This window comes from Cervus canadensis, chromosome 6 (assembly GCF_019320065.1).
Source record: "Cervus canadensis isolate Bull #8, Minnesota chromosome 6, ASM1932006v1, whole genome shotgun sequence".
Taxonomy (NCBI): domain Eukaryota; kingdom Metazoa; phylum Chordata; class Mammalia; order Artiodactyla; family Cervidae; genus Cervus; species Cervus canadensis.
In genome coordinates, this window is record NC_057391.1 from 79,367,234 (window position 1) to 79,383,088 (window position 15,855).

At 43.1% G+C, this 15,855-nt stretch overlaps 2 protein-coding genes across 16 annotated transcripts in view; one reads left to right on the forward strand and one right to left on the reverse strand.

Moving 5' to 3' along the window:
• The window catches only part of PAPLN (papilin, proteoglycan like sulfated glycoprotein), a 35,965-nt gene extending 35,416 nt beyond the window's left edge, over positions 1 to 549 (forward strand). For all 6 annotated transcript variants that reach the window (XM_043472480.1, XM_043472482.1, XM_043472481.1 and 3 more), the window contains one exon: positions 172 to 549. In XM_043472480.1, coding sequence (XP_043328415.1) covers positions 172 to 356 — 185 coding nt within the window. In that variant the 3' untranslated portion in view covers positions 357 to 549. The remainder of the gene's footprint in view (positions 1 to 171) is intronic.
• A 1,416-nt stretch (positions 550 to 1,965) lies between these two features.
• NUMB (NUMB endocytic adaptor protein) overlaps positions 1,966 to 15,855 on the reverse strand; it is a 175,049-nt gene continuing 161,159 nt past the window's right edge. For 5 of the 10 annotated variants that reach the window (XM_043472486.1, XM_043472487.1, XM_043472485.1 and 2 more), the window contains 6 exons: positions 14,074 to 14,214; positions 11,213 to 11,417; positions 8,960 to 9,253; positions 7,233 to 7,382; positions 4,902 to 5,048; positions 1,966 to 4,104 (listed from right to left, as the gene is read on the reverse strand). In XM_043472486.1, coding sequence (XP_043328421.1) covers positions 3,389 to 4,104; positions 4,902 to 5,048; positions 7,233 to 7,382; positions 8,960 to 9,253; positions 11,213 to 11,417; positions 14,074 to 14,214 — 1,653 coding nt within the window. In that variant the 3' untranslated portion in view covers positions 1,966 to 3,388. The remainder of the gene's footprint in view (positions 4,105 to 4,901; positions 5,049 to 7,232; positions 7,383 to 8,959; positions 9,254 to 11,212; positions 11,418 to 14,073; positions 14,215 to 15,855) is intronic. The other 5 variants (XM_043472493.1, XM_043472494.1, XM_043472492.1 and 2 more) reach the window with 2 other exon arrangements.

A 15,855-nucleotide genomic window follows, 5' to 3' on the forward strand; every position in this document is an offset into this window, starting at 1 on the left:
AACACCGTGTGGCCTCAGCTGGACATACAGGTGTTACCGGGGTACAGTGACCCAGCATCTTTGGGAACCTGGCGGTTACAGCGCTGCTCTCCTTTAGGGAAATGACAAGGCAGGTGAGTTTCCAGCCACACGGAGCTTTCTTACCACCCTCTCCCCACCGGTTTCTCGCAGCACTGGCCGCCCAGCCCCGGGACCCCAGCAGGGCCTGTGTCGACCAGCCGGAGCTGGCCAACTGTGACCTGATCCTGCAGGCCCGGCTCTGCGGAAACGAGTACTACTCCAGCTTCTGCTGCGCCAGCTGCTCCCGTGTCCAGCCGCCCGCGCAGCCCGTCTGGCAGCAGGGACACGGCTCGTAGCGCTGGGAGGAGGAGGCAGGCTCTCGGTCTCCCCTCTCTGGCTGGAGGAGGGAGTTCTCCGGAGACACTGGCCTGGTCGGAGTTGCCCTCCGCCGTGGAGCGCCAGCGGTGTCGGCTTCTCTGCCCCAACCACCGGTGACTGCTGGGTTGTCAAGAAGTGGCGTCTTGTTTGCAATAAGGACACCTTTCACTTAACAGTTTCTCTCTCTAGTTTGTTATCTAGGATCAGCTCACTGTTTTTAAAGCCAGCTACTAGGGTTCTCACATTGCTGAAAGCTGGGTGGGGAGGTGTGTCCTGTCTGGGGAAGGTAACTGACTCCTGGTGTGTGTGTGAGGGAAACATTCTTTGCTAGAACTAGGTCCCATCTGGGGTCCAGATGTGGTTCATTGCTCCAGTCTCTCTAGCCCTTCCTAGGGAGAATAGCGACCAATTTCAGATCCCATCTGTGCCTATGGTTAACTGCACAAAGTTGGTGAAAGCCGTCGGCAAAGTGGGAGATAATGAAAACTAAAAACCAGGCTATTGTAAAACATAGTACCAACAGGACCAGGTGGACCAGTGGAAGGGAGAGCGACGTTAAGAGACGGAAGAGGGAAGTGGTTTCAGAGTTGGGAGAGGTCATTCTTCCTCTCTCAAGCCTCTTAAGGCCTTGATGCTAAGACAAGAGGCCTGGTTTCAATGAGCTTCCAAGTTCCTTTCCACTTTAACCTTCTACCAATCCCCCAGAAGAGAGGCTGGGCCTAGTAACAGGTCTTTCTGGGATACAGGAAAAACCAGCATTACCGGGACAGGTGATTTCTCTTACCAACACTGGCTGGAAAAGAAACAATTGCTTCATGGGTGAGTGATACTTCTTGGTCTACCTCTCATTCAGCAACAGAAACATGGGCCGGGACAGAGGTCTTTTTTTCTTTCCAGTTTTAAAATACATTGAGGTGCATCCCCTTCCATGTACCATGGCTGGTTTGGTTGTAGAAATTGGAAGGTAAGGGCCACTTTCTTGGACTCTGCTGTTCTCTAGTTAAATCAGTATTTGGCAAATTGGTGGCACACTCCAGACCTTAGCTAGCTCTTGGAACTAGTCACAGAGTGGTGGGATAAGGTGACCAGTAGTTCTCACACTGGGAGCTTTTTGAAGAACTGAACCTGGGGGGTCTCCTCCCTGGAGATTTTAATTGGGCTGGAGTATGGGCTGGATATGAGGACTTTTAAAAGCTCCCAGATAACTTTAATACATATCCACAGTTCAGAGTCACTGCTGCAACCCAACTTCTCAGACTGTGAGTCTTGTTAAAATGCAGATTCTGACGACAAGGTCTGGGCTGGGGCGGAGGTTCTGTGTCTCTACACAACTGCCAGGTTCAAGTCTGCACTTGGAGCAGCAAGAACCTGACATCAGAGATGTGCTTAGGAATGACCGGAGGCTCGAGTGTGAATACAGATAGATAGGAACTTTAAGAGTATGCCAGCCCCAGTGAAAGATTTTCTAGCCATCAAACTAGAGATCTGCGGCAGCAGTAGAATGGAGAAGAGGACAGGACCACAAGGAACTGAAACCCATCTGCTAATAAGAGAAAAGGGCAAAGAACAGCTCTTCATGGCAAAAGCTTCTACCACGAACATTTATTTTTGTTAAAGCAGATTATAAATTCTCATCAGTACAAATATATATATATATATAACTTACATTTGATTGTAAGGCCAACGTTCGAAAGTAAAAATGAGATGGGATCTTATGTTGTTACCAGAGGTCAAGTGGCTACAACTGGCAACAGGATGTTCGGCTCACCACAAGGAGAGGGATGGACACACGCACGTACGCACGCACGCACGCGCACGCACACACACACACACACACACACACACACACACACACACACACGCAGTGCTAACAAGACTAGGACCTCCATCCCCACAAAACTCATGGGAACAAAACTTAAAAGGACAAAACAAAACCCACCAAGACCTACAGGACAACACGGTAACCTGCGTTCCCGTCTCATGGATATGATTACATCATTGTCACCTTAGTGTTAAAGGATTAACATAAGGAAACTGCAGCAGTATAGAAAAGAAAATACATTTTCTATTTAGATTGAACCCATTGAAATAATGACATTAGAATTTCATTACAGACGTAAAACCAGGACAATACTGCTTGCTTTTTATTTAAAACTACTACCAAGCTGACCGTACTGGTCATAAGCGTGATTGTTGTTGCAGTGTGCTACTTACAGTAAATGATACCAAGTGAGCTAGGGATCCCACCTGCAACTACCAGCCCTTCCTCTTTTTTACTTCAGTAGGCATCAATGATAAATCAATCTTATGTACAATTTCTTACAGCTAACCCTTTTACCTTTGGCAAGATTACTTACAACTCATACAACTTTTTAATAGTGAGAACTATTTAAAATATTCTAAATGCATAAAAATAAAGATTTTGGCTTTTTGATATATATATTTATAATATTTATTCTTACTCAAAATGGAAGCTCAACTTTACCCCTAAAAAAGAGCTCTGCTGGGCAGCTCCTGACGGGCCCTGCTGGGAATTCTAGCAGCACAGCCTGACTCTCGCCCCCAGCCCCGGCACTGGCCACCCTGTTCTCGATCTTTAAGAAGGCCAGTGCTGAAAGCAGGCAGGTGAAAGGCCTGAAAAACAAAAGGAGATCGTTTTGCTTCCCATTGTTTTATATTCCAGTAAATGTGCTTTGAATACAGATTCCTGTTCAGATACTTCTGCATCTCTGTTGCCAGAGACTGGTAAGTGGCTGAGGGAGGAGGCAGGGCAGAGGATGACAGCTCCTTGACTTTCTTAGTCTAACTGCAAAACAGCTCTTCCCTAGGAATGGGTCTCTCCACTTTTTTCAATCACCCACTTCCACATGCTATGCCTGGACATGCCCTTGGGGACCTTTGGATTAGTGAAAAGCATACAGGTTGGGAATGCAAGTCCCCTTTGCTCCTCTGACCTCCACCCCCCGCCTGGGCCTAAGTACAGACAAAATACATAAGCCATAAGGATTGCTTAAAGTTCAATTTCAAAAGTCTTCTGTAAATCACTGGAGAAAGGGTTGGTGGGGGACGGGTTAGTACGCTGCTTGGACTTGCTTTCCAAGGCTGCCCACTGGGCCTCGAAGGGATCCACCGTGCAGGGGCCTGCAGGAGCCTCGGGCTGCTTGTCTCCTGAGGCCAACCTGCCGTCATCTACGCCATTGAGAGCTGCAGAACCGTTGAGGTGCTGAGCAGGAGGCTTAAAGAAGGGGCTGGCAGTAGCACTGCTTGTCTCGTACTGTGGGAATGTCTGCTGCTTGACCAGGCTGGGAGACTGGTGGGGCTGGGCAGCCTGTGGGTGGCCTGCGGTGCCAAACACGTTGGCGACCATCTGGGAGGGAGTGATGCCCACCACGGGCACGTTAGGGGCTGGATAGGTCATCCCGTTAGCCACAGGATAGGACTGGGCAGGGACAAAGGCTGGCTGCAGGGGTGGGACCACACCCACTGGCACGGGCTGAGAGGTGAGGAATGCACTTCCTTGGAAAGGTGGCACTGGCTGGGAGATGGCAGTGGGTGGCGGCGGCTGGAGGACCGGCTGCAGAGGGGCAGCTGAAGCCTGGGGCTGCTGAGCCCGGACGCTCTTGGACACCTCCTCCAACCAGCGGTCGGCCTCGGAGGGAGTGCGTCTGTGACCAGCCTGGAAGAGACCTGGAGAGACAGCACCAGAAGACTGACCCCACTCGGTCCCTGGAAGCAACAAGAGGAAGAGAGGGAAGAATCAGAATCTTCAGGGGCTTTTTTCTTCACCTGATAATCTTGGTTATTTGAGTGATCGTAACGTGGAACAAGCCCCCCCAGGGGGATGGTCTGTGGTTTTGATAGGTGGGAGGAAAGTCTCTACTACCAGCTGAGAAGGTTTTGTGGGAGGACAGGGAGAACCCAGGAGACCTCAGCCTGTGTCTGTGGTCTACCTCAGCCATGTCGGGGAGCTGCCAGAGATGGCTCAACTGCACAAAACCGAAGCTGCTGGCTGGCATCAGAACCCTGCCCCCACTGGTGTGGCTCAGCTGTGGTCCAGAAACCAGCTTGCACATACTCTAAAGAGCTGAGGGGACTCACCTTCTGCTCTAACACAATGAGAAGAAAATAACCAGGGACTTGCTGCCTGCCTTCCAAACACACGTCTCCCTGGTGAACTGCCTTTTTGTAGCCTTTTTTGTAGGCATGCTGTTGTAGGAGGCAGAGTCGTCTCTTCCTACAGGCATGTCCAGAGATCCAGACCCAGACACAGGCTCTTGCGAGGGAGGGCCCAGGAATCTGTGTCTTATGAAAGCTCTGTGGGTGGCTCCAGGGTAACTATCAATCTAACCTCTAAGAGCTCCTCTCTGACACCATCCTTCCTTAATAGTAGTTTATTTCCAAAAGGGATCCCACTTTTCCTAAAAGGACTCCTTCCTGGTTCCCACTAAGGTAAATGGCTGATTTTCATATCAAGGTCACTTATCTGATCCCAGAATCCTCACCACCATCTGTGGTCACCTTACCCGAATGTGTGGCTGCAATTCCCTTGTTAGCAGCATCAGGGGCATAAGCCCAAGGGTTGGTTTCACGCACAGGCATTGCTACGGGTGCTAGAGCAGTAGGGGCTGGCTTAGCAGCAAGCACATGGAAGGCTGAGTCAGTGCCATTAGCTACAATGGGAGCAGACAACATTGATGGAGTTAATTCATGCAGGGTGTACAGGTGACCCCTTGGAGCTGGGTCAGTCAGGCCAATATGCAATACTGGTGGAAAGATAAGACAGAGAAGTTGGTGTGGGATAACCATGCCATCCGCAATGAATACATAAACCTTTTGGCAAAGACGGAATCAGAGGCTGTAATTAAAATGGGTGTACTGATAAAGTTAAATGACTCTTAGAAAAACATGTTTATGGGGAGAGAGGTAATGAAGACCAGAAAAATAATTTCAAATTAAGTTAAAAAGAACTACCTGTATTACGAGCAGCAAAAATCTATTCCAGACATAGCTTAGCCTTTGCAATGATGATAAAGTATCATCTATCACTATTTCAAAAGAGCAAATTATACCAACAATGGTTAATACAATCATCCTTATTATGTGCTAGGCACTACTATAACAGTGCTTTAGTGTGCATCATCTCAATAAATTCTCTCAAAAACCCCATATTACAGTTGAGAAATCAAACTTGGTACATGTTTTCATTTGTTTAATTTATAATTTGCTACAGAATTAATTTCATCTTTTTAAAAGATTTTTTCCCCGTCAGTAATGTTTGTAATGTCTTAAGGCACTTCCTGTTTTTTCCTGTCTCCCTTCAGTAAAATCCAGCCTTCCTTTACTCTAGACGGCTGTCCCATCAGTTTCTACTCCTTTGTCCAGCTCTCTATACTTGGCATAGAGCAGACAAGCAGGCACCTTCTCCTGCCTTACACCATAATCACTCTCTCTTTAGGACTTGGCAACTATGCTTATGGCATTGGTGCTATTAACCCAGGGCTTGTCTAAAAGACTAGCTTATCCAAAAACTGCGAGTTTTCTAAAGGCAGGAAAAGGACTATATTCTATTTATAGTTTTGTATACCCACTACCCTGTAAATAGGCACAAAGTCAGCTGAATGTAATAGGAACTATATTCAGAAAGACTTGGGTTTACATCCTGGCTGTGTGATTTGGGCAATTTACTTAACCTTTCTAAGCCTAATTTTCCTTAGCTGTGATGCCTATCTCAAAGGACTATTGTGAGAATTAAATGAGATGAGGAAAATGCATGAGTCTTTACCATGATGTATATGGTGGACATGGTGCTAAGTGCCCAATAAACATCCCTATTATTATTGGCAGTATAAATATCTGTTAGATGAAATGAAAAGCCACCTGATGCATATGAATATTAAGGGTTTTTTTGTTTTGTTTTTAAAGAGACTCCCTCCTGAAGGAAAATCATGTTGCAGCTTTTCAACAGGATCAGGCAAAAAAAGTCTGCATAGCAAAACAACTTCTGAGTTCTCTCCCAAAAGAAATAAAGAAATATCAATTATATAAGCTCAAATTCTAAAATCTGTAATTTAAGTTATATAGGCTCATTGTTGACCTTTGAGTCAATACTATTAATTCAGTATCTCTAGAAACAACTTTTACTAGTCCTTCAATGCCACAAAGACTAGTTTTAGGATACTCATTATAGAAAATGAGATGAACTGAAGAGCCAAGAGAGGTGCCTTTTTCTTTATGGGACTCTTGTGACCGGGCAAAGTCTAGGTGAGTCCAGTCTTGGCACCACTGATATTTTGGGCCTGATTATTCTCTGTTGTGAGGGTGGCTACTGTGTACCTGGAAGGATGTTTACGGGCCTCCCTGGCCTCTACGGGGATGTCAGTAGTAACCACCCCCTGCCATACCGCAAAACCCAAAACATCTCCAGACAATGGGTGCTGAATTTTTCCAAGGGGGCAAAATCACCCCAGCTTTCTTTACTGTGGTAAAGAAAGCATGAAGCTAGAACCAACTCTGATGACTGCTGTTTCTGGAGAACTGGTTGGGTGCTCTGTCTCTTAACAGGTAAGTAGCAAATAAAGCACTGGGTTGGGACTACTGATGCTCCTGACAGGATGGAATGAAAGGAGGGTAGGTACGTGCAAAGTGCAGACAATCTCAGGAAACAGGAAGGGAATAAAGCGCAAAGACACTGTCGAATAGGGCAATTTAACGAATCTGAGACAATATCAAACAGGAAAATGCAGTGGGTCTGACCAGGTCTTGGGAAGCTCAGGATGCCAACTTACATTAGTGATCAGTGTCATAAAAGTCTTAGTTTCAAAGAGAACTGCTGAGCAGGCTAAGTGGGCACCAACCTTGAAAGGCAGGAGACTGTGGTGCCACCACTGTCACTGGTTTGGTCATCGGGGCGGATGAGAAGGGATCCTCGGAGGGTGTGCTGAAGGCATTGGTGATCTGTGAACATAGGGAGCTGATACTCTCTGCTTCGCCTTCTACCTCTGGCACTGTAAGACAAACAGAAGACAGCTCCAGACAGAAACACGGAACAAGTCTGGAACAGAACAGTGTCACATGAGGTGGCATTTTACACTGCCTTTGTTATTTGTGGAAGAAAAAGACTCAACTGTCAGGTGGGGCTATAAAAGCAGCTTCAAAAAACTTACCACTTATTCACTGGCTTTTTGCATGAGAAGGTACAGAATGGTAACAATTCCTGTACTAAAGTCTCCCTCCCTCCCTTGCGAATCCTCAGACTCCTGTATTTCCTCTCCTGTGTGACACTGTTGAGAACACGCTGTTCTTTTTTTGTGCCAAGACATTCAGTCAGTGAGATTTTTCTAGAAGACACATTCAACCTGTTTGTCTTCCAACCAGGTCCCAAGCCGGAGATGTGAGTTAAGTTCTAGAGGCCCCCAGTAACTCTTTTGAGAAAATGGGTTAAAGTCAGGAGCACCAGTGGGCACTCAGTCCTTTTCTCTGTCATAAACTATGACAGTGTCATCACTGTCATTTTTCTCCAAAGTGTTAACATGAAAAAGTGAACTGAGGTCCAGGACTCTAGAGGCTTTGTTCTTAATATTGACTCTGGAATACTTCTGTGTCACGGAGGAAGCTAATTATATGTGTTGAACCTCTGTCTGCTCAACTGTGAAAAGAGAATAATGGTTTTGTTTCCCGCCTGCTCCAGATGGAGATTGAAAATGAGGTACTTGAAGCATCTGGACTTTTGGTTTTTATAGGAGTTGAGAGGGGGTAAGACCCTCAGTAATGATCTAGTTTAACTGTTCTTTAGGCAGAGTTTTATCTATCAAAGAACTTAAATCTCTGTGCTTTTGGGCCACCAGCAGTGAGAGTGCCCTATTGAGACACAGCTTCCTCAGATTCTGTTAAAGCACTGGCTCAGCATGTCTGAGAGCAAAGTAAAACAGGGCCCAAGAAAAGCACTGACCGGATCCAACACTGCAGCTCCGGATCTTATGATGCGGACAGAGCTACTGGGGCTGTCTCAGCTGTACAGAGGCCACACAAAGGCCTGTGTGACAGCTCTGAAAGGTAATGAATATGTGTGAGCAATCTCACTGTCTCTGATGAACAACAGATCTTAGATTTACACAGGAGAACCGTTTAGAGTTTCCTCCCTATGGAGCCAACCAGCCACAAGGACAAAGAGAACTTATCCATTTCTTCTGGGACATCTGACAGTGGTGCTATTTAACTGGATGTGTTTCCAAAGCCTTTTAAATTAATTCCCTGCTGGGTCCCAAATGGCAGAATAAGAAGGGAAACCTGAGACCCTTGATGTCTGAAAGCAGGTACACTTTCATCAGGACAAATCACAAACCGTGTAGCTCGGACTAGGAATTCCCATCGTGGTTCTGTTAACCTACTGCTGAACAGAAATGAACAACTCCCATCTCTCCGTGAACCTCCATTTTCAGCCAACGGGAAATGATACAAGATATGCACAGCCACCAAATAGCCTCAGAAGAGGGGTGGCTAGTTTGATGGGATCAGGGACTCCACTGGAGGTGATGTGACACTTCAGTGCCTGAGCCCTAGGGAGTCGGAGACACCACGTTACCTGTGTGTTTTATGGGGAAATCAGTCTTCCTCTGCATAGTGGAAGGCAACTCGTTGATGCGCAGGGACAGTTGGCGTTTAAAGGGTGACATCTTCTGGCTAAGAGCAGGAAATCCTCGGAAAGAGCCTTGGCGAGCAAGTTGTTCAATTGGTGCGTGCCGGCGTGGGATGGCATGAGGATTGTTCATCTCCAGAGAGGCAGTGGCATCCAGAGTGGGAGAGGTGGGAGAGGATGGGGAGGTGGCAATGTTGCCAGGGGCCACTGACGAACCAACAGCTGTCTTATCTGTATCAGCTCAAGAAAGTAGGAGAACGAGGACCTTAGGGCAATGTCTTCAAATAATTTGAGCTCACACCACTGAGGAACCCCAAAAACCTCCTAGGTCATTTTACCCATCTACTTCCCTATATATCTCAAAAGACAGGTTAGAAGCAGGGCTCAGAGCTCCTGTTTTTCAGATAAATAAAGGGTTTAATAATCTACTACATGTCACATGGTGTATCTTCTAAGACACAAATATTAGATCTTTTATTCCCATGTAGTAATTAAAACACTGAACAAAACTAAACAAAACAAAAAACCCCAGTACCTAAGAACTCTTAATGTGAGGTCTTTTAAAGAACAATAGTGCATAGTTTTCAATGTTTGTTTGCTTTTTGGCCGGTGGGGGTGGGGGGATAGAGAACTTTAGGTGTGGCAGAGTCAGAAGGGTCTAAACAAGCTTAAGTTTGATTAGATGTTAAAGACTGTCATAAAGCAGACATGGACAACAGGCTCTCTTGAATAAAAGCATACAGAAATCAAATTTTAAATTGGAGTAAACAAATACAAGACTGTTTCCATGTGAATACCTGCCGTATCACACTCTCCTTGTGGTCAATCTCTACTCCCCCCTGACTCCTTACTATCCTCTGTAGATGCTATGACTCAACCATTTTGGTAGTTGCTGTATGTAGCAAAAAGTATTATTTGGTGGTATCAAAAAATATGCTTCCGGTCTGAAAATCACTGAAGCACATTAAATAACAGCTATACACATTCATTTGTCTAATTAAAATAGCACTGTATTTTTTTTATGCTTTGGTATCCTGGCACAAATGTTGATAAGAAATGAAAAAATCATAATCAGTAATTACAAATGAAAACATATATTCTTTTTTTGGCTTAAAAATTAAGAGCTGTTTGGGTGTTAGATTAATGCGCGCATGCTAACTCGCTTCAGTCATGTTCGACTCTTTGCGACCCCATGGCCTGTAGCCTTCCAAGCTCCTCTGTTCATGGGATTCTCCAGGCAAGAATACTGGAGTGGGTTGCCATGCCCTCCTCCAGGGGATCTTCCTGACCCAGGGATCAAACCCTTGTCTCTTAAAGCTCCTGCATTGGGAGGCGGGTTTTATACCACTAGTGCCACCTGGGAAGCTGATGTTACCTAAAATGGCAGGTTTAGAATTAAAAGAAAATAGTAAAAAATTAGCAAAATTTTATTAATGTATATTTAAACCAAACTTTTTAATTTCAAAATACTCCTTGTTTTGGGTTTCAGCCCAAGCTGTACACAAGAATGCAAAGCATTTTTCCCCTAAGTCCTATGACTCAGTTCTAAAATACACTGGACTCAACTTCAGACAACAGCCTCCTGAGTAACTTGAATGTCTGGACAGGCATTTTTGCTATGCTGCCAAGTGTACCTTAAAAAAACTCACATTCTGCAAAACCACACACTAAAATTAATGGGGCTATGGAAAAAATAGCGAGGGGCCAACTTCTCAAAATCTGTTGCCTTTTTTCATGAAAGCACTAAACAGTTATAATCTAATAGAGTATCACTGAGATGTCTCTGCCTGCATTTCCACCTGGCATCATCATCTGTGGGTCCTTTGCAGGCTAAACCTGGGACTTGCACTTCCTTCAAGATGTAGGTCCTTGATAGCATTTGCTTTTCATAGAGATTAAATGCATCAAAATTTAAAAAAAAAAAAATTTTGTTCCAGGATACAGGTTTTCCCAATTTTGCTTTTAAATGTCTTTGCAGCTTCTTCAACTGTACTCTCAGCTTCCCCAAGTAGTTAAAATGAATGAATACAGTAAATACTTTGAAGCCACTAAACAAGCCCCTCTGTTTAGATTTTCAGCTTTGTTCTTAGGGTCTTCATATATTGCTAAGAGTTCTCTATGCCCCTGACAGCTTCCAAATATTAACCTGTTGGGAAAAGCTGTTTAAATAAACACACACTGTAGTAGAACAGATTGTACCTTTCTTGGCATCTTGGATTTGTTTCATAATCTCCTCTCTTTCCGCTTGCTCGGTGGCTGTGGTGACACGGAATGATCCTTCTCTCGTGAAAGTGGTCCGACTGGCATCGAAAGTAGCAGTCACTCCACATTCCTTCTCCCGCTTCTGCTTACGTTCTAAACAGGCGGCAAAGGCACAGCCTACAGCATGGCTCAGTCTTTCACCCTGTACGTAACAGAAGGTTTAAAAAACGTTTTTAGAGTTATGCTATCAACAACTACAAATTAGCTGGACCACAAATAACTCTGTTTTCACACAGGCAAAATGTTAGGAACTCCAGCTTATCAGATTTTAGTGTATTAATATGCCAAATTAACCTAAATGAATAATACCTTAGGTAATGCTATGATCCTCTACTGCAGTAGGCACCGGGTAAAGTGACCATTGGTAACCTGGGCCCTGTCAGCAGCCATCGAAACTTTCTCATTAGTCATAGTCAGGTCCCTCTGTCACTTGTGTCAGCTCTGGCCGTCAGCTGAGAAGACATTGCTCAAAGTTCCTGGTCCTAAGTCTTGACACCCAAACCTCTATTTGCCATGTAGGGGAATAATAGGAATATTTGCCATGCATTTCTAAGCAACAACTGGAAAGACAGGGCGAATTTCAGAGCTTAAATTTACTGCCAATATGTCTAGGAACAAAAGGCACAGACTTAAAACTTCAGATAAATACATCTCCAGCAATGAGAAGGAATCAGGCACAGGAAAGCTAAGCTTTCTCCCTCTCCCTTTCTGAATGCTCTCCTCTTGCCCTGTTTGGGCCCTCAGTGCTTACAGGCTCTCTCCCATACCGCCCCTGTTTTTTTTCAGCTCTCTCAAACCCCAACTCTACCTTTCAACCACACACAGGCAAAAATAAAACCATGTTTTCAGCCACATTTTCTACTTGTAAAGGAATTAAACAGATAAACCTGAATTTTTGGTGTGTGAGAGGAGAGGAAGGTTTGTGTAAACTAAATACTGTTTTAAAGATACACTGGATTATCTAGAGTAAATTTAATAAATTCAATGGATTCTTTTTTTTTTTTTTAAATCAGGGTTATCTGTCTTTTAAATACTATCCCTAATTGTGGAATAAAAGGGTTAGAGGTGATACAATAACTGCTGGCATCTTTTAACAGTGAGGAGAGATATCTGAGAACAGGGAACCTTTTGTGGAGTTTCCAAGATCATACCATGTAAGCAGCTGCTCCTACATATGGCTCTGAGTAAGTAATTTCACCGCATTTTATACGCCAACATCAGATATCACAAGGAGAGGTAAACGTGTGGGACGCTTTTGCCCCTAGGATTTCACATGACTACAGACTGACAGACTCATTCTTTGTGAATCCACATGAGCTTCCATGTAACTTCTCAGCAGGATGATAAGTGGGTAGGCATGGAAGCATGAAATAGGAGAGAGCAGAAAGAATTTTAGAACCCATCTGCATTTGAGCACAGCTCTAGTACAAGGACAGAGCTATAGGCCAAAGCAGCTTACTATTTCTGCTAGGCCTTATGGCAGAAGTTCCTGAAGACAGATTGGCCCTCAAGCTCCATCCCAGATTCACTGAGGAAAAACTCTGGGGTGGGCCCCAGCCATCTAACTTCATGAGCTGTCCAGGTGATTCTGATACAGAAGAACCACTGTTTGATACCAGAGTCAAACAGCCTGAGGACTATGATTTGACAACAGAATGGTTTTAAAATATAGCAAAACTCTTTGGATTTTACAAGTGCAGTGATAGCAAAATACACTGCTTTGTGACTTACGATCTGAGAGAGGAAGAAAGTGTAGTTTAGTTACCTCAACCCATTTTTAAAGCACTTGTGTCAAATTGAGGAGGAGCAGCTTTAACAATATCAGCCACCATTTTGGAGCAGTTAGCACGAGCCAGGTCCTATGCTAAGAGTGCTTACACTTGCTACCTAATTTAGTCTTCACAGCTGTTATCTCCATCTTAAAGAAGTGGATACCAAGACTTAGAAAATGTTAAATAACCTGCTCAAATCCCATGGCTAGTAAGAAACAGAAACAGGACTGGAACCTATATCTGATTCGGAGCCTCAGTTTCTAATATTTGTTTTTACAACTGCTTTTTAAAAAGCTTTTGGTCAATATTAGAGTATGACTACGACTTCCCTTCCAGGTTAAACCTTGGCAAGAGTTCACTGAGTTGTAGCCTTTATGAACAGCTACACTGCCTTACTCTGTCTGGACTTTTAAAAACTCAGAAATTACATACTCAATGCTATACTATAATTAAGTTCATCACCTAAGAGACTCATTTTTCATATCAGAATTTTGGGTAATTTAGATGAAAGATAACAAATTTGATTATTCTCTACTTTTAAACGAAACCAAAAATTTCTACTATGTAACAATTTCTAGCACAGCTCACTGTACCATAATTTAGTATTTATTTTTTTTCTTTTTAATTAAAAATATACTCCAAACTCAGTTCTTGTGGTAGAGTCTTTTTGCAAATAAATTCGTAAGCACCTTTCAAATACCAATATCTTCTACCCAGACAAATTAGCAAATACATGTAAGGATCTTGAAAACAGTTCTAATAATGAAAAATTTTCTATAAAGTTTAGCAGTCACCATTACCAGAGCACTTTTACTTTCCTTTAATGATCTTGGATCTCAGCCAATCATCTTGTTCTGTGAGTGTGAGCTACTTGAATAAAAGGAGTGAAAGCAGGCTCGTTTAGGCGCTTACAAGTACTGTAACAGCATATACTTGTCAAAAATGTAGTGGAAACTGGCTGAGCCAGCCTGGAAGAAGCTTGGTGACCGAGGCTAGTCATGATGCAATCCAGGCTACTGGGCTCACCGTGTCCTTGACGGCCATGAAGCAGTGACAGATCCAGCGCCGAGTTGTGCCATCACGACATATGTAAGAGAAGGCCCTGTCAAAGTTCCTATCTGGGGCACAGAAAGAAACTTTTTCTATTGTCTGGTCAACTATGAGGTCCTAGAAAAAGGGAAACACAAAGGAACAGTGGACTTGAGAGGTCAATGAAGTTTCTCAGCACACAGGATGTTCATTTCACAACACAGAATCCCTACATCTAATGCATCAGGGCTGCAGAAGAGCTAAATCTGAGCCAGAAGTCGGAATACTAAGGATCTGACCTAGAAGAGATCCCCAGAGGCACTCTCCACAGATGTTTCTTTCCTTCACTTCATCTTCATGTTCTATAATACACATGCTTGCTGATTCTAGTTTTATAATGGTAAATTCCATGTTCAATTTTACAGTATATGTCAAACAATAAATTTAATCCAATCCCCATATAACTTACATTCAATAACATCATTTCCAGACAATTCTATGTATTTATTAACTTACTTATTATTTAATTCTGAATACCGCTGAATGGCATAGTATATATATAATGTAAACATCATGCAAAATGTTTTTTTTTTTTTAAATATTGAGGCTCTCTGGCGCTTCTGTGTGATATTCCAATGGCCTAAAATCCCTAGATGCTGAGGTGGTGGCTGGAAGTGCTGAAGCATACAAACAAAACGACTTTTATAAAGCATAACTATGAGAATTCCTGTTGCTCCACAAACAAACTTGCCAACCGTTTAAAAGTTCTGCAATTCTGTTGGCTCATTCTAATTTTATTTTGCATAACCTTGATTACTATGCATTTCCTCTTCAGTATCTCTTGCTATGCAGGAGTTACTGATACAGTTTAATCACGAGCCCTTTATCGATCATTCGCATTTTTGCAACATTTCTTCTCTGCCCATGATGGGTCTCACAGTAACAAGTGGTCCATTCCTATTATCATTCAGTGTGGGGAGAATTAATTAATTCCTGTGCTACAAGTAACCACCAGGGGGCAACATCACTTTCTAGTAATAACTACTGTCTATAGCAATTAAAGATATAGCCTCCACATACAACAAATTTCATCCAAAGCATAAATGAAAACTATATACGTTTTTTTAAAAAAGCTAATTTAAATAATAGTTGTTTCCAACTGTAATGTACATTTAAGACCACCAGTTCTCTTTGGTCAAAAGAATTAAAATGTAGCTAAATTAAATCACTTAAAGTATATCAGGTAAGCTACCCATGAAAACTGTTCTTTGCCTGCTAGGCTTTCTTCTCCTTCAGGTGACATCTGAGTTTTTGTTTTTTGAAAACTGCCTTCTGTTAAAATTTCTCCAGATTTCAGGTCTCTTAGAAAGTTTTAATTAATGATTAAATGTATGTGTATAAGTAACACCTTATGCTTTCTAAGGGCAGAGTCTATGTCTATTCTTATTGAGGTACTTAGGATCATTTTTTTCTAATGCAAAATGCTATGTATATTTAAGATATTGTGTGGACTCTTAAATAAATGTTAACTCATATGAGCAATTTACTAGTCCTTAAGATTTCACTTAAATTGAGTCTTCAGTTAAATAGTAGGTTAATGAGTTCAAATATAACTTACTAAAAATAGTGTTTTATTAAGGAACAAGAAGAAACTTTAGATGTGGTCTATTTTTCTTTTTAACAGTGGCAAAAGGCCTATAATATTTTACATCAAATTTGTGGGGGTAAATTTTTTTTTAATGTGTCAGAACAAAAATAGAACTCAGATCTTAACATTAA